The 22,496-nt window shown below is 52.9% G+C and overlaps 1 protein-coding gene across 2 annotated transcripts in view; it reads left to right on the forward strand.

Moving 5' to 3' along the window:
- Window positions 1–22,496, forward strand: part of LOC141999935 (SH2 domain-containing protein 3C-like) — a 46,170-nt gene that overhangs the window by 7,385 nt on the left and 16,289 nt on the right. Inside the window, exon 2 of one of the 2 annotated variants that reach the window (XM_074973834.1) lies at window positions 2,441–2,480. In XM_074973834.1, the coding sequence (XP_074829935.1) occupies window positions 2,441–2,480 (40 nt within the window). Of the gene's footprint in view, window positions 1–2,440; window positions 2,481–9,745; window positions 9,942–22,496 lie in introns of those variants that run through there. The other variant, XM_074973835.1, reaches the window with a different exon arrangement.

Genomic DNA, 22,496 nt, shown 5'->3' on the forward strand with positions numbered 1-22,496 from the left:
ATTAGCTACATCCACAGAAGCACGTGTCTGTCAGCATAGCTACATTGGTCAGGAGGGTGCGTTTTCATGCCCCAACCACCATAGCTACACTGATAAGTTTTCAGCGTAGGCCAAGCCAGAGAGTTTATGTGGCATGTCCCACGCCTTGCAGCTGTATTACCTTGTGCTGTGACCCTGTCAGTTCTGACAAGCTAAGGCCAGTTGCAATAGCTCAGGACTTGGATGGGAGACCTCTAAAGAGACCCCCAGAAGAGTGGGGTTGGGGGTGTTCTTTGTTACCTACCCAGTGCTCCAGCATGATGTTAGGGGTTGCTGGAGGTGCCATCTTTTGGGTAAGAAACTAAACTGAAGTTCTGATTTGATTTTATTTTTTTATGGTGATAAGCCCCTGCTGCTGCTGGTAAGAATTGGGGTGCTAACTCCAATGTCCTGGCCAAATTCCTGCTCAGGTCGGCGTATTCCATGCCCCTAAGCTACCCCTGCAGTTTCATTTGGACACAGCTTTCTGCTCCACTTAGCCTCAGCTTGTAGGCTGTTGCCAGGAGCTGTTAAACAGCAGCAATGGTCCACTCCAATGAGGGAAGCACGTTAGTAGGGGGTGATGTAAACATCCGTTACACAAGAATGACGGATTCCCAGATGCTGTAATTACATTGTTACCAATGTGGAGGTTTTGGGTGTAGAGGTTTAAGATTCAATGGGGTAACTTCCTCATGTGTTGGAGGGGCTGGTGCTTTTCTCTGATTGCAACCTCGCCCAGACAGAAGGGCACTGAGTCACAGCCAGAATGGTTTCTTTTTGCAGCCATAAGGGCAAGGAACTTCAGTGAATGTTTAAGTTCTGCAGGATGACATGGGGGCAAGTAAAGAAGTGTTAATTATGGGGTGTTAGCCAGCAGGGCTCAGTCCCCATCCTGCTCACTGATTAACACTCCCTCCCAGGGTGACTCTTTGGTCAAGGGTCCAGTTACAGATAGGATACTCCTTCCCTCCAGTCAGCACAGAGCCTGATCCTGTACCACTGACGTCAAGGGGAGCAGGATCTAGCCCTTGCTGTATGCTCATCACAGAGCCCATGAATACCCATCTTTGCGCCCCTCTCCTGTCAGCAGTCCCATCAGGCCAAACAGAAACAGGAGGCTGTAGCCGAGAAAGCAAATTGGCTTGTGGGGCTGAATCCTTGCAGGGCATGGTGTAGAAAGAGGGAGGGGCGCCGTTTCCTGACCAACCTTCCCAGGGTGGGTGGAGGTACCACTGTCTGTCTGGCTCCTGACCCCTGATCCTGCAAGTTATTCTGGGCCTGCCATCCCACCCCTTTCCGCCCTTCAGAGCTCCCCTGTGCTCCGGCTGGAAGCAGCTGGGGCCCAAGCAGGGCAGGAAGGTGCACAGGAAACACTGGTGTGAGTCTGTGTGTCCCAGTGACTGCCTGTTCCCAGAACAGGATGGAAATCCAGGCCTGAATAACGGGAAAATCAGCAATGAGCATCCCCCTCCTGCTAAGGAGGGGGTATCAGTGATTACAAGAACACCCCCCCACACCCCAGGAAACACAGAGAGCCCCCACACTTGGTCTGCTTGCTCCTCTCCCCCTCAGTCCCAGCCCTTATGGGTCTGGAAGGATTCCACCCAATAGCATCACCTCCCCAAGGTTCTGGCTCAACTGCCATGAACTCCAGAGACCCCACTGAGCCCAGACAACGTATGAAGCCTGGCCCGGCTCATGCTGCCCAAGCCGATTTGAGGAGAGATCCTGCAAGAAAGACCTCATTCTTCTCCAGTTGCATTAGGGATGCTAAGCCCCACACCAGGAGCTCAGGGATGGGGTAGGGGGGAGGGGATGCCAGGGGCTCTAGGAACTTCACATGAAAAAACACGTTGGTTCTTTTAGCTGTTTAACAAGGACTTCTGGTGCCTGCCCACATCAGGTCATTCCCCCAGCTGGGAAAAGCCCTGTAGCCTTGAGTGACCCAGGGCTTCCCCCTCCTCCTTCAGGCAGTACATGGCCTCTGGCAGGAACAGCTCTGTTGGTCTTCAGTGTTACAGGAAACAGAGGGAATACACATGCGTGCAGCCCTTATAGTGCAACCGTTAGGACTTTCTGTTGTCCTTACAGCCCCACCAGTCTATAGCATGTACCATATAATGAACCCTCCCTCTGTTCGCCTTCAATAAGTAGCCATCCTTGAGGGAAGTCCCAGCTGGGATTACCCTGTAACCATGCTTTAGGCTGCTCAGGCAGATAGCTGCTGCTGGAGCATTGCCAAGGAAGTGGCCTGACTGGGGATGAGTCGGGAAGAATGTCCTGGGCTCACCCTAAGCCCTGAGGCCAGCCCCAGGATGGTCTGTCACTGGGTGACCAAAGGACTTGCCTGGGGGCGTACTGACCATGTTTGACTGCTGTCACTCTCTGATAGTCATTAACTCCTTTTGGTTTCTTCTAGTCCCGCCGATGGCCCGGAATCCTGCAGTGAATATGTTAAGGTAAGAAACCCTCCCCTTTCTACTGGCTGTCTTTTCATGGCTGTCCTGACCGTGCGAGTGTGGATGCTTATAAGCCCTGCTTCTCCTTTAAAGATCAGCTGCATCCGCATTTCAGATCCAGCAGCAGGGCGGAGCGCACAGCCTGCTCTCAAGAGCCCCTAGAGTGGAGCATCTTTACGTTCTGTAGAAATCCATCAGAGCTGCAGGAAGTTGGTTGTTTCTCCTGTTCCATTTGCTCCAGTAGGTGCATTAACATCCGAGAGCGAGAGAGGCTGAGGTACCGGCCTGTGGATGCTGTCTATTGCATGCAGGACTTGGGAACCTCATTTGCTATTTATGCTCCTCCATCCTCCTCGTCTACATAGGGCTGAGTTTCCCCAGTGGGAGCTTCCTGCTGCTCCCTTTTGGAGCCTGGTGATAAGCACCCTGCAGCTGCCAGCAGGCCTTTTCATGGGTAGAGATGAGCCTGAGCCATTGCACGTGACTCCAGAGCTGCAGGTCACCCCTGTTCCCAACCCACGTTCAGCCCGTTCAGAGAGGGAGTAGGGCTGGGGAGCACGATTGCAGCGTGTGTAGACGTACCCAGGCTCGCTCAGGTACCAGCAGCGGTGAAGCCGCAGCAGCATTTAGCGTGGACTAGCTGCCCGAGTAACTATCTAGGGGCCTGGACTGGCTTGCACAGGCCATGCTGAAGCCCATACTGCTCCAGCTTCACTGCGGTGGGTACCCACCCTAGCTAGATTAAAGCTAGCTCAGGTAGGTCTGCAATCACCCCTCTGGTTACAGTGTAAACATATCCTCAAATGCACCCCAGGCCTGGATCCAATGCTTTGGTTCAGACCAATCTCTGATGTGAGAATTAACCTTGCTGCCACACGAGGCCTTTGAGGTTGGTAGGTGGGCGCACCAAAGGGAGACAGTGGAGGGCATCCCCTCCCTGCTCACAAGCAGCCCTCAGAGTGGAAGCTGCCTTCGTTTCATGCTCTGGGCAATGGGAGGGGTGTCCGCTCTCTCGGGGACACAGCCAGTGTGGGCCGTGGCAGGTGCCATCTCCTCACTCAGCCTTAATAAGGGAAAAGTAGCATTTAGCCACTCTGGAGCTGTCACATGAAAGTTGGTGCAAATCTCTCCAAATCCTCTGCAAAGACCCTGCTTATCCTCCAGCAAACTAGTCACATTCCTGAGGGCTCTTTGCGTAGTGCCAGGAATTCACTCGGGAGATGGCTGGCTTTATGGAAGAGCGAGCCTCTTTCAGCAGACTTCCTGTGGAGTTATTCGAAGAGGCAGGGGTGGAAATGCCTGGCTCAGGGGATGCAGAGGTTTTCCATGGGACAGAGTGTTTCACCTCTACACCAACAGTTCAAATCCAACCCAGCTCAGTAGTGAATGAAGTTGCCCCCCGCCACTGTCTGTTTGATGGCCTATGTTATATGAGCTGGTATCTCAGGCCGGTTCCCAGTGGGTCAGTGTTCCCAGCCACAGGCCCAGAGTTCCAAACTGGCTAGTGATTTTGGGTGCCCAGCTGGAGACACCGTAGTGGAGCTTCTCTGAGAATCAGGCCCTTTGGCACCCAACTGGCCACCCCTCCAAAGTCAGGAGCTGCTCTTGAAAGTCTTGACAGTGGCACGAGGTGGCGAGGCCGAGGTGATGGAGTCTGAGCTACGCGCCTGCTCTTAGAGGTGGTCCCCCCCCCCCCCCCAGTCAGGCGGAGGCAGTGACGGGGGACGGTAGCATTGCCATTGTTCATCACGAAGGGGAAGACTCCAGGTCATAGGTTCTGGACTGATGGTCCTTTCACCAGCACTGAACAATTTTTGAAGGCAGTTGTTCTTGTCTTTCTCCATAGTGAGACCCCACTCCCAGCTAGAAATGTGGGAAAGGCAGGGTGGCTGCATGCCATTAGGGCAGTCGAGACCACTAACAGCCCCCAGGTTAGACATCTACACGGCCAGAAGCAGGAAGTCCTTGGCTCTAGAATTGGCTGCTCATGTTAGTGTCCATGTTTGTTCAGCATCAAGGTGAGGGTCTTCTGTTCACACAGGCATTGTCCCGAGTGTGGGGATGATGGAAGGGCGGTGGGGGAGGAGGAAGTGGCAATGAAGGGATTTGCTTTAGCTGATGTTGAATATTGTTGTTCTTGTTCTATTTGTTCGTGCATCCAGAGCCTTGGCAATGGGAGCATTTTATAAATCATGAACTAACTAAAAGAGAGAGAGAGAGATGGGTATAAGCTATGGAGGGCTTTCAGCTTGGTGAGCCAACAGAACCCCCAGCTGCCAGGGTTCCTGTCCAGATTGAGCTTGTTCACCATTTGGGTCAGTTGTTTTTGGTGTGGCGTTGAATGGGTCTGGTTTGTATTTTGTCTGGCACTGGGCCGACTGCGATTCGCTTTGAATGGTTAGTGTGCGAGGTCACAGAGAGCCAGCGTGGGTATGTCACCCCCAGCTCCATGCATGGACATTTCCTAACAGCTGTGGTGATAGGAACTGGTGGAGTCAGCTACACACAGACAAAGCCGTTGTGGCGATTTACATGCACAGACTGGTAACTTGCCACTGTGCACCTTACATCTTCACCAGGGTGTGTTCACCCCAGACAGAGGGCCAGGTTGAGGCCTATGCCCCCATTTATACCCTAGCTTCAGGCCTTAAGTGGGACAAAAGTGATGCAAAGGCTTTGTGCTGGGCCTCACACAGGGGTGACTTTCCCTCACACCCGTCACCTACATGCACTTAACCAAAGAGACCCGTCTGATGTGGTTATTCATACAGTGGCCCAGGTGTATATGGTGCTTTACAGGCAAATAAGATAAGCTCCCTGTGCCCGGAACCTTCTCAGCTAGATGAAAGTCAGTTGCACGCCCAGATTGCCTGATCCTCAGCCAGTCACCCAGCAGCCTTGAGTTCCACAATGGGAATTTCACTGCTCCCAGGTGGGAAGCATTTGCTGCTGCCATTAGTCCTTTCTGCCTGCGATACTCTTCCCCCCGCTCCTGGGAGTCAGCGCCCCCCTGATGGCAGCGAGTGCTTGGCCCCTTTCAGGAGCTCGTGCTGCCCATATCCAGGTATAATGCGTGCTCCTGGCTGGCGTGTTACCAGCTGGGACAACTGGTGTTCTCAAGAGAGAGAGCAGCATCAGTTCCAGGCAGAGGGGGATTCCTTTCTACAGAGGAGATTCCCCTTCCTAGCTGTTAGAGGTTAAAGGCGTTGCCAGTCCAAATGACTGTAATAAACCTAACTGCACAGCCGTGTCTTCTCCACCAGTGAGGGACATTGGTCTGCCTCCAGTGCGGGCTCCACGGAACCCAGACGCGCTGACCACCTTTTGCTTGCTCTCCCGTTTCCCCATCATCACTCCCCCACCTCCTCTGACCAGATCAGATCCTTCAGTCCCAGCTTCTCCCTGCAGGTGTCACTGCAAGCAATGGTGCACTAGGACTGCCAGCTAATCTGGGTCCCCAGCAGGAGTCGCTGTAGGGAATGGTGGCACTGCAGTAGTTCTGGGAGAGCTCCCAGTTCCCGTCTCTCTCAGAAAGAGGTATGATTGGGAACAGGGTAGCAGCACTGGCCTGTTGAGAATCTGCATTGGTACAACTCCGATTCTCAGCCATTGACTCATTTCTGTATGTGGTGCAAGTAAAGTGATAAGCAAATAGAATTAACCAGCCCAGCTGTTCTGCAGCAACTAAGCAAAGGAAGATAGAGAGAAAGAGGCAGAGAAGAGAGCATGCACACCTCCCTGCTCACACACAGTTCGGTGCTAGCAAGGCCTAGAGTTCCTAAGAGAATCGGCCAAGCTTGGCACTCATGGACTACAAGACCTGGCTAGGGAGGACTTTTCATCAGCTCTTAACCCCCAGTGGGTTTGCTCCTGCTACCACCAGAGCTGTTCTCACAGCCATTCACCAGCACCATGAAGAGCATCTGGACTGGGAAATGAAGCCCCAACAGGTCCCCCCTGCAGCCAAGCAGAGCAAGGATGGAGCACGTAGACTGCAGCCCAGAACCCAGGTCTGCTTAGTGACTCTATTTAGAGCCCAGGTTGCTGAAGTGAAAGAGAAGGCAGGCTGGGCAGCGTCCCTTGAGGAGCCGTGGGCAAACAAAAGTGAGTGTGCCAGCGTCCCCGAGGGAGCTGAGTGCTATTTGCTGGCCCTGTTTGCTCTCATTCACAGTTTCGTTCTGATGTGGGAGCAGCTGCTGCCACTGGCTGATGCGCTCCTGTGTGCGGCAGCGCAGAGATGACAGTCAAGTAGAAAACCACACACCACCTGAGCTACTGTAAATGCCGGACAGCAGGGGACCAGTGGAACACGGAGTGGCTGGCATCTCATTGGACAGGCTGGGCCCAAATCTCCATTGCTTACACCCTGTGTAGTCATTAACACATGTGCAAAGTGCTACCATCCTGATCTGGCCCAGTTTGAGCCCTGATTACTCCCCTTCCCATCCTGGGGAAGAGACAGGCCCCCCAAGGCCCTGGGGAATGGCTGCTATTGTGAAAAGAGTGAGTGATAAAGGCCAGAATTGCAGGACACAATCCAAATTTCACTCTGTATGCAATCCCAGGCTCTTCAGAGAGCTGCATTGTGGCACAGATCAGGTCTGGCCCTAGAAAGGCAGGCAGATAAGAGATGGGAGATTGGGTATATAGCCTATGTACCCATCAGCATAGGAGCTCAGTGCTGTATCAACCAGCGCTGCTTCCCCAGAGAGGAGCTGAGTCCTGCCAAAGCTCCAGCTCTGTCTAAGGAAAGCAACAAAATCCTTCAAGAAGGAACAGGCTTTTCAGGAAGACGAATCACAATCAGATTCTTTCAGTTCAGCATCTCCCTGTAAACCACCATCTGTTCTGTCCCTCGATCTCATTCAGGATGAAAGAGGAGCCTGTGCTCTCCCCTTCCAGCAGTGAAGGGCTGGAGATGCCTATGGGAATGCATGTGTGTCACTGTCTCCATTATCAAACAAAGGCAAGAAGGGAATTCAATTCCAGGTTCACGTGGCAGATTTCAAACACACAGCACTCCACCATCAATGGCATTTTCACAAGCACATTGCATTGTGCGCTATACTCCAGTCTGCCGAGACCTGGATCACCACGGCCAACCATTCACTCGTAGCCCCTAGGATTCCAGGACTCTGCCCCGTGCTGCACTTCCTGCCCCAGTTACCTCTTACATGAAAGTTGCACAATATGGACATGCCATGTCCCATGCTGGGGAGGAAGGACAGCCTGGTGGGTAGGGCACTGGCCTGGGATGCGGAAGACCCAGATTCAATTCCCTGCTCCACCATGGACTTCCTGTCTTACCTCAGGCAAATCACTGAGCCTCGTGCCTCAGTTTCTCTTCTGAGAAATGGGATGATAAAGCTTCCCTACCTTGCAGGAGTCCCAGAGAGGAGGCGGCAGCACTGGGATAAAAGCACTGCCCCTTGAAATATCACAGAACAAAGCCCCTATGACCGAGTCAGCCACAGGTCCCATATTGTATTTGTGTTTCCTTTCTGATCTTCCCATGCATGGTTCTGTGTGGAGCTGCCACTCTGGAGAAGTATCTCTCTTCAGGAGCATTTGCTTTGTCCTTTCCTCAGGATGTGAGGGACTTGTTTGAATTAATTACATCAGAAAATGTACTGTTCATATGTTAACTGCAGCAGAAATACCTTTGTGTGTTAGCAGTTACCTAGCTCCTTCAAGGCAGCAATTAACACCTACTGTTAAATACCAAGCACTTCTGCACCACGGTTGCCCAGGTGCATATGCTTCCTGGGCCTTTGGGGATGGGGGTATGGTTGGCAATTGCATGGGTGAGTATTACTATATCTCCCTGCAGTATTTGGCACTTCAGACGTTCATAAGTAGCTTGCAGGCTCATCCTTCTCCCCCATCCCCTCCCACACACCTGCCTTGTTTCACCCCCAAAGTTTTGATCAATCTGGGCCTCTAATCCTCCTCTGGTCCATCTAGTCTAATACTGGCAGCGGCCAAAACATAATCACTCAGGAGAAAGTGGAGAACCTCCTAGGATGCCCCACCTGCTGGGTTACAGGATGGGCAGAGAATTCCTCCCATCCCTTGCGAGTGGCCTTGCAACCTAAGATTCGATTTCCCTTGGATGATCAAGCAGGCAGGACTCAATACAGGGCAGCTGACACTGATGGCAGCTGTGCAGAGTGGTGGCTTCCTGCTGGCTGGGACGTGCGCCTCTCCCAGGGCAAGAAACCTCCCAGTAAAGAGTGAAGGGAAAAACAAACAAAGGTCAGCCTAGTTTGGAGAGAACCAAAAGAAAGTGCAGGGCTAGGTCTGGCCTATGGGGCTAGGGGAGAAAAAACAATGGTACCAAATGGACCCTGGAGGCCAAAAGCATTCCTGATGTTACTCCATGGAAGCCACTGGCATGACACCAGGGATGAACTTGGCCCCCAGCACACAGGCCCATTATCACTGTGAGCCCCTGCTGTGGCCAGAGATCGGCGGGTACGCTTTAACTTTGGTCGCAGGCAACTCCCTTGACCCACCAGTGGAGTTTGTTGAATTGAAGAGGATTGTGCTGGGCCGGGGCAGGGCCTTTGGAATGCAGGGAAGCCTGAATGGGCCTGGGTGCTGGGGTGCTTGGGCTGGGAGGAGTTAAACAAGGCGTGAACCCGAGTCCCCTTCCTTCCCCCTGGGTTTAGTTACTCCTTTGATTAGAGAGTGTAAATGTGAGAAAACAGAGCTGGTGCCAATTAAAGCTGGCTCCCTTCTCAGAGCTTGTCTCCTGTGAACCACCCGCTTCTTGGAGGCTTGTTAGCACAGCCAGTGTGGGAGAATATCCGCAATGGGGCAGCTGGGCCTCCTGGCTGTAATAGTGGGGCTGGCAGATCAGGATGAGGTGCCCTGTGGAGAGTCAAAGATGCCCTGCAATGTGTTTGGCTAGGAGATCCGGGTGGGCTAGCCGGGTGGGAAAACGCCTGGAGGCAGGGATGGGCTGGCAGGCTGTCAAAATGGCGGGGGGGGGGGCTGGCAGGGTCTGGGGGTGGCAGGGCACCCCGCCACCCCTGGAGCCTGCCTGCCCCGCCCCCATGGGGCACCCCGCCACCCCTGGAGTGGGGGGGCTGGCAGGCTCCCGGGGGCCCAGGCGCCCCGTGGGGCGGGCGGGGATTCCCAGCCGGGGTTAGTAGGGCCGGGGCCCCGCCGTGCCACGCTCCCCGCGGGCTCCGGGCTGGGTGGGGGCGGGGCCGGGGGCGGGGCCTAGCCCGCCCCCAGCCTGACAAGGGATGAGGTAATCCGGGAAGCGGCTGAAATTGAAGCCCGGCCGCGGCGGCGGCGGCAGGAGGGAGCCGAGAGCCGCAGGTGCAGCGAGGGGCCGGTCCTGGCTACAGCGCCGGGCCCCGGGGAGGCGCCATGACCGAGCGGTGCAGCCTCTGGAGCGCCCTGTCGGCGGCCGCCTGCTGCTTCTACCGGGGATCCTTCATGCAAGTGCAGGTGAGGGGCTGGCTGCTGTGGGGCACGGGGCCGGGCACGGCCAGGGGGGGCACCGGCTGGCTGCTGTGGGGCACGGGGCCGGGCACGGCCAGGGGGATGGTGATGGAGACGGGCACCCCCTGGTGCAGACCCCAGCATGCTGGGGGGCGGAGGTCAATTCCACCAGCCACTCCAGACTGGAGACTGCTCCTGGGGAGGGGAGGTCAGGTGCTGAGGTGGGAGAAGGGGGGGTCCCCCTCCCCGGCTCTGACTCATTGAGCAGGAGAGGTAGCACAGGTGTGCAGGGAGCACTTTGACTCAAGGTTTGGGAGGCAAATCACCCCCATGTTTGGCTGTGTCTCTGGCATGCCCTGGGGGGGGGGCAAAGGTGGCAGGGAGCATCCCATGACTCAGGGCTAGGGGGGCAGAGGCAGCCCCCGGGGCTGGACTTGGCAGCATGGGAAGAAGATGCAGGTGCAAGCAGGGATATGGGGAGGGGGGCACTGAGCTGCTGTCCACTGCAAGGTGAGGGAAAGTGGGTCAGAGTTACCCCCCACTGCCTGGCTGAACCTTGCTAGGCTGCTGCTTTGGGGAACATAGCTCTTGGGGCTTGATGGTCAACTCTGCCCCCTCTAGCCCTGAGCTGTGTGTCAGCAGCAGGGTGCCAGCTAGGTCCGTTCCTCACTGGAGATGCCCCCGGACCCAGATCTGCCCATGGCTTCAGCCCTTGTTGGCCACACTTGGCTCTGGAGAGCAACTGAGTCAGGCTAGTGCTAACCCTGTTGCAGCCACTTGCTCTGCAGAGCCCTGAGGAGCAATCGAGAAGGGCAGAGGGGGCTGCAAAGGCTCACCTGGCACAACAAAGTCAGGCTGGAGACTGGGAGCTAAATCTAGCCCCCTCTCCTGCTGCAGTTGCCGCCTTGTATATGCTGCCCACACCCCGGCTGGGGGAGCGGTGAGGATTCCCCCTGCTTTCAGACACAGCCAGTCTGCTTTGCAGGCTCAGCAGCAGCTGCCTGCCACAGGGATGCAGCAGGGAAAGTAGCCAGGTCCTAATACATGCGTGTGCCACTTGCTGGGTACCTGCACTGGCAGCAGGGTTGGTGTTGGAGGGCTCCAGAGCCCTGAGAAAGCCTGGAGGGAGACTGCCGGGGGGTGGAGGGATGCTCCCTTTTGTCTGACAGGGGCTTTTTAAACACAATTTCATGAAAATTGAATCAGTCTGGTTGGGATTCAGAAACCAAAATCCCTTTGCCAATAGCATGGGTCCAGGTTTTTGGCAGTGTTGCAGTTTTTCATTGTGGGTTGACAACAGCTGTAAGATTGGAATAATCATCCCTCCTTTCTCCCCCCTCCCCTTTGCCTTGTCTAGTTAGACTGGATTATGAACTCTGGAGCAGGGGCAGTCTCCCACTAGGTGCATGTACAGCACCTAGCACAAACAGGGCCCTGACCTCAGCTGGACTACAAACACTACTGAGGAATACTCCACACTTGGTCCTGTTTTCAAGCAACCTTTCCCCTCTGCCATCCTCCCCCTTCCCCCCGGGCTTTCACCAAACTGGATTAGTCCAATACAATCTAAACTGAGCACAGAACCCCCAGTTTCTAGGCTTTTGCAGTGAATATTTTTCACGCAGCCCAAAAAAGCAACATGGAGTCTCAGCCTCATAAGAAAAGCCTCTTTGGCCCCTGCCTTTGTCACTTCCTTTCTGAAGGACTTGCTGCCTGACCCAACCGGGACCTTTACACCTGTCTGACCAGGAGACCATGGACAGACAGCGACGTAGGAAGAGCAAAGTTGACCTGTAGTTACAGCAGTGTCGTCAATGTGCTGTGTTGAGGTTGGCGGGTGAGCAGATACAATCCACAACCTAAGACACCCGAATCAGACACAGATGACCAATCAGACACAGATGATCAGACCAGTGCTCCACTACCACCACTGGCCCTTGGGGACACCCTCTCCCCTGCAGCTCACTGTGTGCAAGGGTGCATTTAAATCCTTTCTTAAAAAAAAACAAAAAAACCACATGCTTCTTCCAGAAAGCCTTCTGGTGAGAACCCACCCAACATCAGCTCGAGACTTACCCCAAAAAACCCTCTGTGGTTTGAAGTTCACCTGCTTGGGCTGTGCTACAGCATTGGCTGGGCCTGACTTCAACTAAAGGACAGTTGGGGTCAAGGAGCAAGGGCCTGGTTCTTGCCACCTTACACCTGGTGTCACCACTTACACTTGTGCAGAGCAGGTGTGAAAGGCTCCCTGTACTGGGGCAGTAGCAAGCAATGGAGAAGCAGATCCCTTCAGTATCTGTTTCCTATCACACCAAGCGTACAGCAGGTGTCTGGCAAATGACAGGAGTTGAACAGAGCATTGGAAGAGTCCAGCTGCATTTGACTGGAAATTCAGAGGAGAGTAATCTAGTACAGTATGGGTTTAAAAACACCACTTTGTGGAAGGGATGACTTACCGCTGGCACGCCCCCTCCTGGCTGAGCACAGTGTAGCAGTATCTTCTGCTGTAGCAGCCCCTGTTAACAGCCAGTCTGGCCCTGTAGTGGTCTACTTCTCAGGATTCAGCCCTCCCGCTGAGTCACATGTAGTCTCACCCCTTCCAGGGTAATAGCGTAACAAACAAGTGTCCAATCCCTCTGCCTGGTCTGCCACCCTTGAGTCTGAGCCCAGTAGGTTATACATCCCTTTTCTTGGGCATTGTACCACCTTACCAGGAGCTGGCAGTGAAATGCGGGCCCACCCTCCACACTAGGCTCCAGTCCAGGGCCCTAGGAAGGCAGTGAAGGGTCATTCCAACAGACTCTCTGATACTACCTCCCTGGATGTATTCCTACCAAGCCTTTCTTCTCATCCTCCAGGACCTTTTTCTTATAGGTCTGGTCCCTCCCTACTACCAAAAGAGTAGTTGCAGAGTTCCTCCCTGCACCCCCTCCATTATATGCTACACTTCCTCTCTTTATAGCATCACCTAGTCCCTCCCCAGCTGGGTTTCATCATTCATTAGGCCTGGCCAACCCTCCAGGTGCAACCAGGTGGGTTAATTGTGTGGACTCTCCGGTTCACTTTAGTCCTTTCATCAGCTGTGTGGGGTAGGCACCATATCACAAGTCCACTGCTTATGTCCCAGGTAACTTGGAGCTCCTTAAATCGTGAGAACTCTCCAGAACTGGGAGGTATAGCCCTCTGAGCTTCAGTGATCCTGTCTGGACTGTGTGAGTGTAGGCAGAGACCAGTCTAAATCCCAAAAGCCATGTCACTGCAAGCACTGGCCTCAGCATAAAACCTGGGCAGGATTTTCTGGGGACAGCTTCTCTTCTGATTGTTCCAGACCTTTGCTGAGGAATCTGGAAGGAACATCCACAGGACATACAGCTCTGGCTCATCAGTGCATGGGTTAAAGAAAGGTGCTTTAGCCACTCTGACCCAGCACTGCACGAGTTAAACCAGCTACGTTCTCTCTTGCTGGGACACTGCAGGGAATGTGGTTTTATGTCCCAGCAATGCAGGGTTAAAAGTGAGCCCCAAGCGCTCACCTGGCTCTGCCAGATCTTTAACTCCATCTATCTGTCCAAGCCCACAGAGTGAACATGCACTGAACTCCACATGAATGACTGGAGCCTTTCCAGCTGACAACAGCATCTCTGCCCCTCCACCAATAGCAATGCACTGCCACCCAGCACTGGAAGCAATGACATCATTTCTGACCAATGACAGCTCGGCAAAGGGATGCAGCTGCAGCCTTGGAGTGAGATAACTAATATCTAGATAGATGGATGTGCATACGCACGCCCTGGCTGGGTCTACACTAGACTGAACCAGTAGCATAGCGCCCAACCTAAGTACCAACACTGCAACATCTCCACCATAGCTGTGCTGTCTTGGCTTCAGCTTTGCCCCACAGCTCCATGACTATCTGCTATTGTACTAACTGCTATTCCATAGTACAACTGCTATTCCCCCTAACATTTCAGAGCCCCCCTGCCACACACACGGATCCCACACTCATGTCTCATTGTTCCAATGGAACGCAGCTGCTGTGAGAGGTCATGGTCATGGAGAGAGCTGACTTGTTGTGTAGCTATGAGCAATCCCAAAAGAGGGCTTTGAATATCAGGATAGCGACCTTGAACTGGAGTCTGAGCCAGTGCAGAGAGTGGTGTACTTGAGTGATGTGTTCAGTGACCTATGTTACTAAACATACGGGGTGGTGTGTTCCGTACCAGTGGGTGCTCTTTCAGGATGCGTGGCTGCGTTCCTAGAGAGAATGGAGGAGTGAACTGTTGTTGTTTTTGGTATTAAAGACCAGCATGATTGATTGTGCTCATTACACAGACCTTCCCCAGATTCTGCTTTATTATACACCAACAAAAATTCAGGCCAGCTGCAATGGCAAAGCAGAGTAACACAGTTACACGAACAATGGTAACTGAATATTTTACAGGTGCATCTTGCCCATCTAACTGGGGAGTCTAGTCCTCTTAGGTGACTGTGGCAGAGGGGTTCAGTACCTGGAGTGAGGGCTATGAAGGAGCTGGAGAGTAGGAGGTGCTCCAAAGAGCACTGTTAACCTATATCTGGCAGGTGCCAGGGCCAGTTATTAGGTTCAATGTGATGCCTGAGTCCTTGAAAAGCTCTCATTAGAATTGCCTGGTCTCAGGTCTCCTTCCCCTCTCATTCCACATCTGCCTGGACCTGTCCAGTCTCTTAAAAGCAGGCGTCATTTTTACCTCCTTCCATCATTCACTCCAAGACCCTTCTCAGGTCCCTCTACGTGTCCCAAGTATTAGTTTTCCTTGCTTTTCCTGGTCCTTGGGCTTCTTAGCGGTTCCACCATGGATCGCGTCCTCCAGCCCCACATCTGTAGCAGGTGCTACAAAGAAAAAGAAGAGATGGAGTTGACAGCATCCCTGTGCAGATGGTCCCAGCAAGGGACTGTCAGGCAATTCTTGAGTTCATGAGGAAATTGGGGTTACTCACATGGATCATATTAAAGGAACCACTCCCTGGATGAAGAGGCTAAAAAGTTCTGTGGGATTTGATGGAAACATGCATTACTCCTGCAACTGACTTGCATTTTCAGACACAACTGCCGAGGATCTGGGGGTGAGGGGGAAATAAGGGTTAAGATTAATTCTCTCTGCTAGACTGATAAAAGGTATCTTGTGCCTGACAGCAGGAGGATATGTGGCGTAAGCTAACTCTCATGGCCTGTACTAGTTGTACATAGAAAATAAGCCCAGGACTGTCTTTTGTGCATTAGGTAGAAAGAAAAAAATGGGACCGTAGGTGGGTAAGAGAAACGTGTCTTTTATTGCCATGTCTGGCCTAGGGTGGAAAGAGAAAATGGAGTGTAAATGTCTTGGCTACAGGGCCCCCATATAATTCTTTTCAATACAATTCTCTGATTCTCAGCCTCTCTCTGTCCCTTCTAGTCCAGCCGAATGGCATGGCTCAGCCAGGCACCGAACTGGGCATTTTCACCCCAGCTGGAAGCTGGTCTACTACTGCAGGGGGATGCCAACCCTGGGGAACTAACCCGCCCATCTGGCTGACGGCATTTGGTGCTGTGCTGCACAGGGACGGGGCAGGGGGGGGTAGGGAAGCAGGGAGAGGAGGACCCCCCTGCCTTCTTCCAAGCAGTAATGGCAGCATTCCCAGGAACTTGGAAGACTGTCTCAGCCCCCATATAGCTTGGGCAGCAGGTTCTCTTCTCCTGCTGGGCCAGCATGGCTGCTGTGTTGGACTCCCTGAGCAGATCCTGGTAATGTCTGTGGCAGCTCCTAGTATTGTCTAGTTCTTCTGGCGTGACCGTTTCACCACCTCCTTCGTCCCCGCTCTGCTGTGAGCTGTCTCCATGCTCTCTGGTAGCATACTGTGTGGCATAGAAGGGCAAGTGCCAAGCACCTGGTCCAGCTACTTATGGAACAGGCATGTTCTCTACCCTGCACCAGATGTTCTGTTATTGTCCTGGTCCTTGTGCTGGACCATAACTCTCTTGATCTCTTGGCATTGCTAACTGCTCTGGGTGATGCCCTTCTCAGCTAGTCAACCAGAATGCCCGGTTACACACCAGAGTGTTCCTATGACAGCATTCAGCTGGCCTTGGATCTCATCTTGCCAGCGCCTGCTTGTCGGCTCCTGGCCAGCTGGCAGCACGCTCATGGGAAGGCCTTCTCTGAGACACGCTAGTGACTGAAGCGGAATCAAGCTGATTGCTGCTGAAGGAGTTGATTGCTGGGATAATGGCGCGTAACTCCACGGTGTGGACAGAGCTGGTTGTGCACATGGCTTCTGGCACACATGACCCCTGTGCAGAAGGCAGACCAGACAAGCAATTTAAGCAGCGACAGGTGCACTGTGGGAGAAGGAGGGCTGCATGCATCAACGATGCTCTCACACCAGCAATCCCCGTCCTTGCTGGCACTGTACACTGGAGGACCACGTGGCCTTATTCCAAGCATGTCTAATGCACATGGTGCACTGCTAGCATGCCTGCATGTGAATGTGCAGTGCGTCACAGGCGTGCGAAGGGGACTAAGTGGTGGCTAATGCAGCACACTCTAGTGTAGGCAAGGCCATCCAGGGACAGCTAGGGAATAAACAGTGCACAGCACAAGGCTGGAAAGCATGGCAGAGCCCCTGCAATGGTGAGGATCTCTCCATCCAATCAGCAGGGTAGCTCAGGGTGCTCTCTGCTCACAAACATCCCCCCCATCCCTAATGCAAGAGTCTCCTGCTCATTCAACACGTTCCCTTTTTTCTGCTAGTTTAGCACCTGGCCATCAGCACTAATGCTGTCCTGGCCCCTGGCCAAATCCAGTCTTGGGGACAGTGGGTGCTGCTTGGCTGGGCTTGTTTGGTTTTGTTATCCTGCATATTTGCATATGTGGATGGTGAGGATTTGGGGAAAGCCCAGATGTACGATATTGGCTGGAACCGTCACTAATTTGGCGGGGGAGGAGGGGAAAAAGTCCAATACTAATCTGTTTATTGTGGGCGTAACGTTGGAGGTCTTCAGGCTGACTAAGGCCAGTTTCTTATAAAACAGACTGAAATAGACCAGACTTACTCCTCTCATTTATTCCTTGCTTTTTAAAAAAAATAGACTATTTCCGGATGATTGCTATTGAACATTGATATTGTGGTAGCGGCAGGTGGGGCACATGAAGGGGTTGACGGGGAGATGGCTGTAGGGGGAACTGATGCACGGAGAAGTGAGATTCCATGCTCCTACTCTATATGGGGTGAGCTGACTCTAGAAGCCTAACATACTGTGGTGCACGACCCGCTGTATTCCCAGGAGGGAGGGCGGGGGGAAGCTTTCAGTGCATGGATGGAGTTGTGATGGGATCTTGGGGGCTCGGCTGCACGTGCCCACAGTCTATTGATTGTCTATTTAGATTAGTGGCAAAGGTTAAAGATCCTCCTAGAGTCTCTCTGGCGAGAATGAGGTGTGCCTGAGGGGGTTGCAGAGAGATCTCTGGAGCAAGCTAATGGGGAGAGGGAAGGGCCAGTCTCCCAGCTAAATGATGCAATGACTAATTCTAGGCAGCAAACAGCTTTGAAAAAGCTCTTGCGGGCACTTTCTGACCCTCAGCCCTCTTGTTCCTCTGTGCATGCTGAGCTGGGATCACTCCCATATTACCCCCCCCCCATCTGGATTGCCCCCACTTCTCAATACATCTCCCTGTTATTTTCCAAGGTACCCCTGGGAAAGGGTCCTTTAGGGGGAAACTAAAGCAGGAATGAAACCGCCAGGAGAGCTGTTTTTCCCCCACTTTGGGCAGCTCTGAGAGCGGTTGCATCAGCAGAGAAAAGAGGGGATGGATATGGCAGAATCACCAATTCCATCCCCACCTCCCCGAGCCCTCACACTCTCAAGCACTAGTGACTTCAGTAGGATCCCCGCACTGTGGGGAGTCCCACCCCAAACCCCCACCGCTCCACCCCCTCTGTGTGGATCATGTACTGCCAGGTGGGCCCTGCAGGCTGCACGTGAGTCTACATCCTTCCGCTCCCTGCTTCCCCTTCAGCCCTAGAGGCTAGTTTGGGAGGTGTTTTATTGGGAGCTTTTGCTGCAGGGGAGGGAGCTGCCGTGAACAAGCTGCTGCCGCCACTCACACGGAGAGATGCGGGCTTCTCCGTGTCAGAGGATGGGGTTGTCATGGCAACAGTATCTGCTCAGGCCTAGGCCCCCTGGGAGGGAGCTGGACTTTGGCTGCATCCCCTGGCTACCATTCGTTGTTAAGAAAGTTCAGCCGGGTTGAATGGATTTGCCTGTGTGTTTAAGGACTTGAGGGCAGGAGCTTGCAGGATACCTGCTGCTCCCCCTCAAGTCAGTGGGAGTTCTGAGTGCTCTGAACCTCACAGGACTGGGCCCCAGTGCCGTCAGAGGAATTCACACCCAACGCTCCAGTCCAGTGGTAGAGACATGGGGTGCCAGGGCTCGAGGGCTCCAGAAGAGTGCAGGGCTCACCCCAGCACTCTGCTGCAGGTTCACAAGAGCCACCAGCAGGTGAAAGAAGAAAGGGTCTGGTGTGTGGGATCTGTTTGGAGCCCATGCCAATGCAGCCAGTGCAAAGGATTCTGGGATATGTCAGGAGCAAGGTAGCCAACCCCATCTCTGCCTAGTATGCCACTGGGCAGTCCAGTACAGCTTCACAGAGCACACAGCATAGAGCTGAATGTGGAGCTGCTGTGAGCAGTCCAGATCCCTTGAAATCAATGGAGTTTCACCTGCTGGTGACAGATCTGGAGTTGGCCCCTTCTGGTCTTAGGCTGTATCTAGGATCCCCAAAATACTTGGGAACTGTTGTTTGAGTCTAGAGAGTTCAAATAAAATGTCAGACAGAGGAAAGGGAGAAGAGAGACTTTAAAACAGGAGGAAGGCTGGATGGAGCGAGAGAGAAGGCAGCTGTTCCAGAAGGCCACGGCTGCAGAGCAGAAGGCGCTTGCACCACAAGCACCTAGTGCACGCAGAGATAGGCGTGGGGACAGAAAGAAAGCAAGTTCCTGTTGAGCACGGAGTGGGAAGGTCTGTGGGTTAGCTAGGGCAAGTCCAGGGAGGAGTTAAAAACAAGAAGGGCAGTTTTCAGGTTCCAGGACAAATGAACATAGTGCCAGCAGACCAGAGGATAGGAGGGTATAATCATGCGCCTGTGTACTTTCCCCAGCTACCTCAAGCCATAGAGAATGGGTTGTAAGAGGAGATAAAAGCTTGGCTCGGGACTTCAGCAGAGGTGGCATACTGTACACGCAGGGAATGCCTGGGAGGTGATGACAGGCAGATTTGCGGATGGAAAGCTTGTGGTTTAGGATGATGCCTAGGTGGAAGGCACATGGGAGGTCTGATTGCCTAAGACAGAACAATCTGCTTGAGACAATTAGCTGAAGGAAGCTGGGAGGAAACCACAAGTTTACTTGGTCAAGAGTGATGGGGAGGAATCATTAAAAGTGTCAAGAGATGGAGCGCCAAGTATCATCAGGGTAGAAATGGTTCAGGTTAAAAACAGAAAAAGGATTGAGGTGGTAGGGAGCAGGAGGAGGAAACGAACCTTCTGGGACTCTGCAGAGAAGGGATCTCCACCAGTGGAAGAGTTTGATAGGCAGGAGCAGATGACCGGAGAGCACTTGATAGGGACTCAGGAGGAGGAGTCCTCGATGGTGACAAAGGCTTCCCTATGGTCCAGGATAGTGAGGCAGGAGAAAGCTCCATGAGCAGAAGAGAAGCCTCACTCACTGTTATGTGGCTTCCAGGCTCTGGCCAGAGTGAGAACAGCCCACCAGAGAGGTGGTTGGAGAGCTGAGACAGAACCACGCTCTCTAGCGTTCTGCTAAGAAAGGAGAGGGTGGATGGTGACAGATGTAAAAGAATGGGGGCGGAAACGGATAAAGGAGCTAACCTGCAGAGAAGGTCTGGAGAGCACATAGACCTGTGGCAACAGGAGGAGTGGAAGGGGAGCAGACAGGAAGGTGTTGGGCATGGAGGCAACGTTCTAACGAACCAAGGCCAGCTGTCATGCAAGTGCATGTCTGAAGCACTTGCCTGTGGATGTGTGTGTGTGACCCTTTAATATCCTGCCAGCTGGACCATGGCTAGTGGTTTACTTCCAACTTTAGCCACCAAAGGCCTCAGTGAACTCTGCCGGTGCTGGGGCAGGGCAGCCCTTCTACCTTGTATCCAGATCAGAGACATAGGGGGAACAGAACCACAATTATTCCAAATCCCTATTGGTTTTAATGAGAATTCTGGCAGAGTAGGAACGCGAGAGCCTAGCCATAAATGGATGTGGCGATCACAGTTATTTGGTGTATTAGCAAGTAGCATCACATAATCAAAACGGGTGACAAGGGGCTTCAAACCTCTAACCGATGGAGTGAGCCAAACTTTGCTGTCAGTTACACCTTGGATTGCAGTGCACTTGCATCGTTGTACCTGGGAATATGGGCCAGTAGGTATAATAAAGAGGAGGAAAAGGTGGAAATTAAGCAAAGGAAACTTTAATAGTGAGATGCTTGTATCTGCATTACAGATGAGGAAACTGAGGAGGCATGATTTGCCTGACGCGGCAATATGAGAATGGAACCCAGGAGTTGTAACGCCCAGGCCCCATTGCACTAGATAGCACTGCCTTCCAAAGAAGGGTGCTGAACGTGTGTTACTGCCAAAGCCTTTGGCACCAATATTTCAGCACTGGCCCAGAACGTGGGACTAACACGAAGCTGCAGGACTGTGGGTCATGCCTGTATTAAGTGGTGCTCCAGGGTTCTTTCTATCCAAGAGAAGCCTGCATGAGTGTGTGTTGTGCGAAATAATGCAATGGGAGGGCCCCGTGGCACTGCAGCTGCACAGGTGTAAATCCAGAGCAGCTCCTTTGAGATGCTGCGCTGGTATAGTGGAGAGCCTAGCCTGTTCCTCGCAGGAAACAGGCTCCGAGGTCTGGGCTTGTGTACATGTGAGGTCTGGGCTTGTGAGTGCATGTCCAGCTGTGATTATGGAGCTCCACTGTGCATTTGTGACTGGGCATCCTCTGGGAATCCTGTCATCGCTCTGGGACGCGGAGTCTGAGCAGGGTGGTCTTGGGCCCGAGTCCCAGCTTCAGCTGATCTGAGACATTACGTCATTCCCTTGTGTCTCTCTAGGGGGCGGGGGCGGGGAGGATTGGATGTTTTAGGCTCAGGTGCATGAGTGTTAGTGAAAAGCTCATTTTTATGCAAAAGATTTCCTTTAAATCTGTCATTATTATTCATGATACTAGCAGGCTAACAGAGTGGAGTTAACCCTTTGGTGGATGGGTCTCTTGTGTTACTCCTGCATGATCCATCCTTAACCACAGGGTGAGCTTTCCCCAACAGTGCACTGATTACAAATCAGACAAAGTGGCTTTTTTAAATTTTAGTTGCCCTGGCCCAGACTCAACCCCTCTCCGCATTTCAAATCCTGACTACAATGCCGCTCACTTCTCTGGCCTCCCGCTGGAAGATATCATCCAAATATGCTGATTATTCCAACCTCACAGTTGTGTGCATGGGGGGTGGGGGACAGCTGAAATGCTGAATAGCTTTGCAAGGAAAAAGCATCTGTTTACATCTAGAGAAAGGCTCTAATACTATCCTACACATGAGCCTGCAGAAACTACATCAGTCTGCACACAGCGTGGGGAGTAGGGGGATGGCTGGGGAAACAGGGCAGACTCGACCCAGTAACAGGTAGTGCTTTTATAATGGAAAGCTGGTTGCAACCTAGCAGCTTGGTGGCAGTCAAACTACTTTCCAGTATAAATTACAAGATAAGCTGCTCCAACCAGGGAAGAAGGATGGTCCGCTAAAGACCTGCCTTGAAGTCCTGGTTCCGACACAGACACTTGAAGTGACTTGGCCCAAGCCACACATCTATGAGGCCCTGCATTTTTAGTATTTACCCATTTTTCTCTGAAAAGTTCCCAGGTTTTGGTGGAGGTGGGAAAATCAGTATTGGGGATTTACCAATTTTCACCTGAATTTTGGGTAAGCCAGGACCGAGCTTCCTCCGTGCAGAGTTCCCACAGCTGCTGTGAAGGGGGGGAGCTAGATGGGCAAAGAGCCAGCTCCCAGCAGCCCAGACCTCCCGACTGCTGCAGCAAAAGGGAGCACTCTCCTGCTAACTCGTGAGCACGAGGCATGCGCGCCCCCCCCTTTTTTTTTTTAAAATCAATTTTCACTCAATTTAAGTTTTGGAATAAACGTTGAGAAAGCTCCAGGAAGTATTTTACAAAATCAAAACAAAAAGCCAAGGGCCTTACACAGCTGCTCTGTGCCTTGATTCCCCATCTATACATGGGGATAATACCTCTGTGACAAGGCAACCCCTCCCCAGGGCACCCTCCAAAGTCATGCGCCTGCCTCAGTTTCCCCATGGTCCAACCATAAAAAGGAACACAGTGTCCTGCTGTCCAATACAAAGTCCCATCTTTGGGCATAATTGATGTAGATGTACAATAGTCCACAAAACTGCTATGGTAAAACTGTTCTCCCACTTCCCACAGTAAAACATACAAAGGTAGTGAGATTTTTCCATTCCTA

This window comes from Natator depressus, chromosome 16 (genome assembly GCF_965152275.1).
Source record: "Natator depressus isolate rNatDep1 chromosome 16, rNatDep2.hap1, whole genome shotgun sequence".
NCBI classification, from domain to species: domain Eukaryota; kingdom Metazoa; phylum Chordata; order Testudines; family Cheloniidae; genus Natator; species Natator depressus.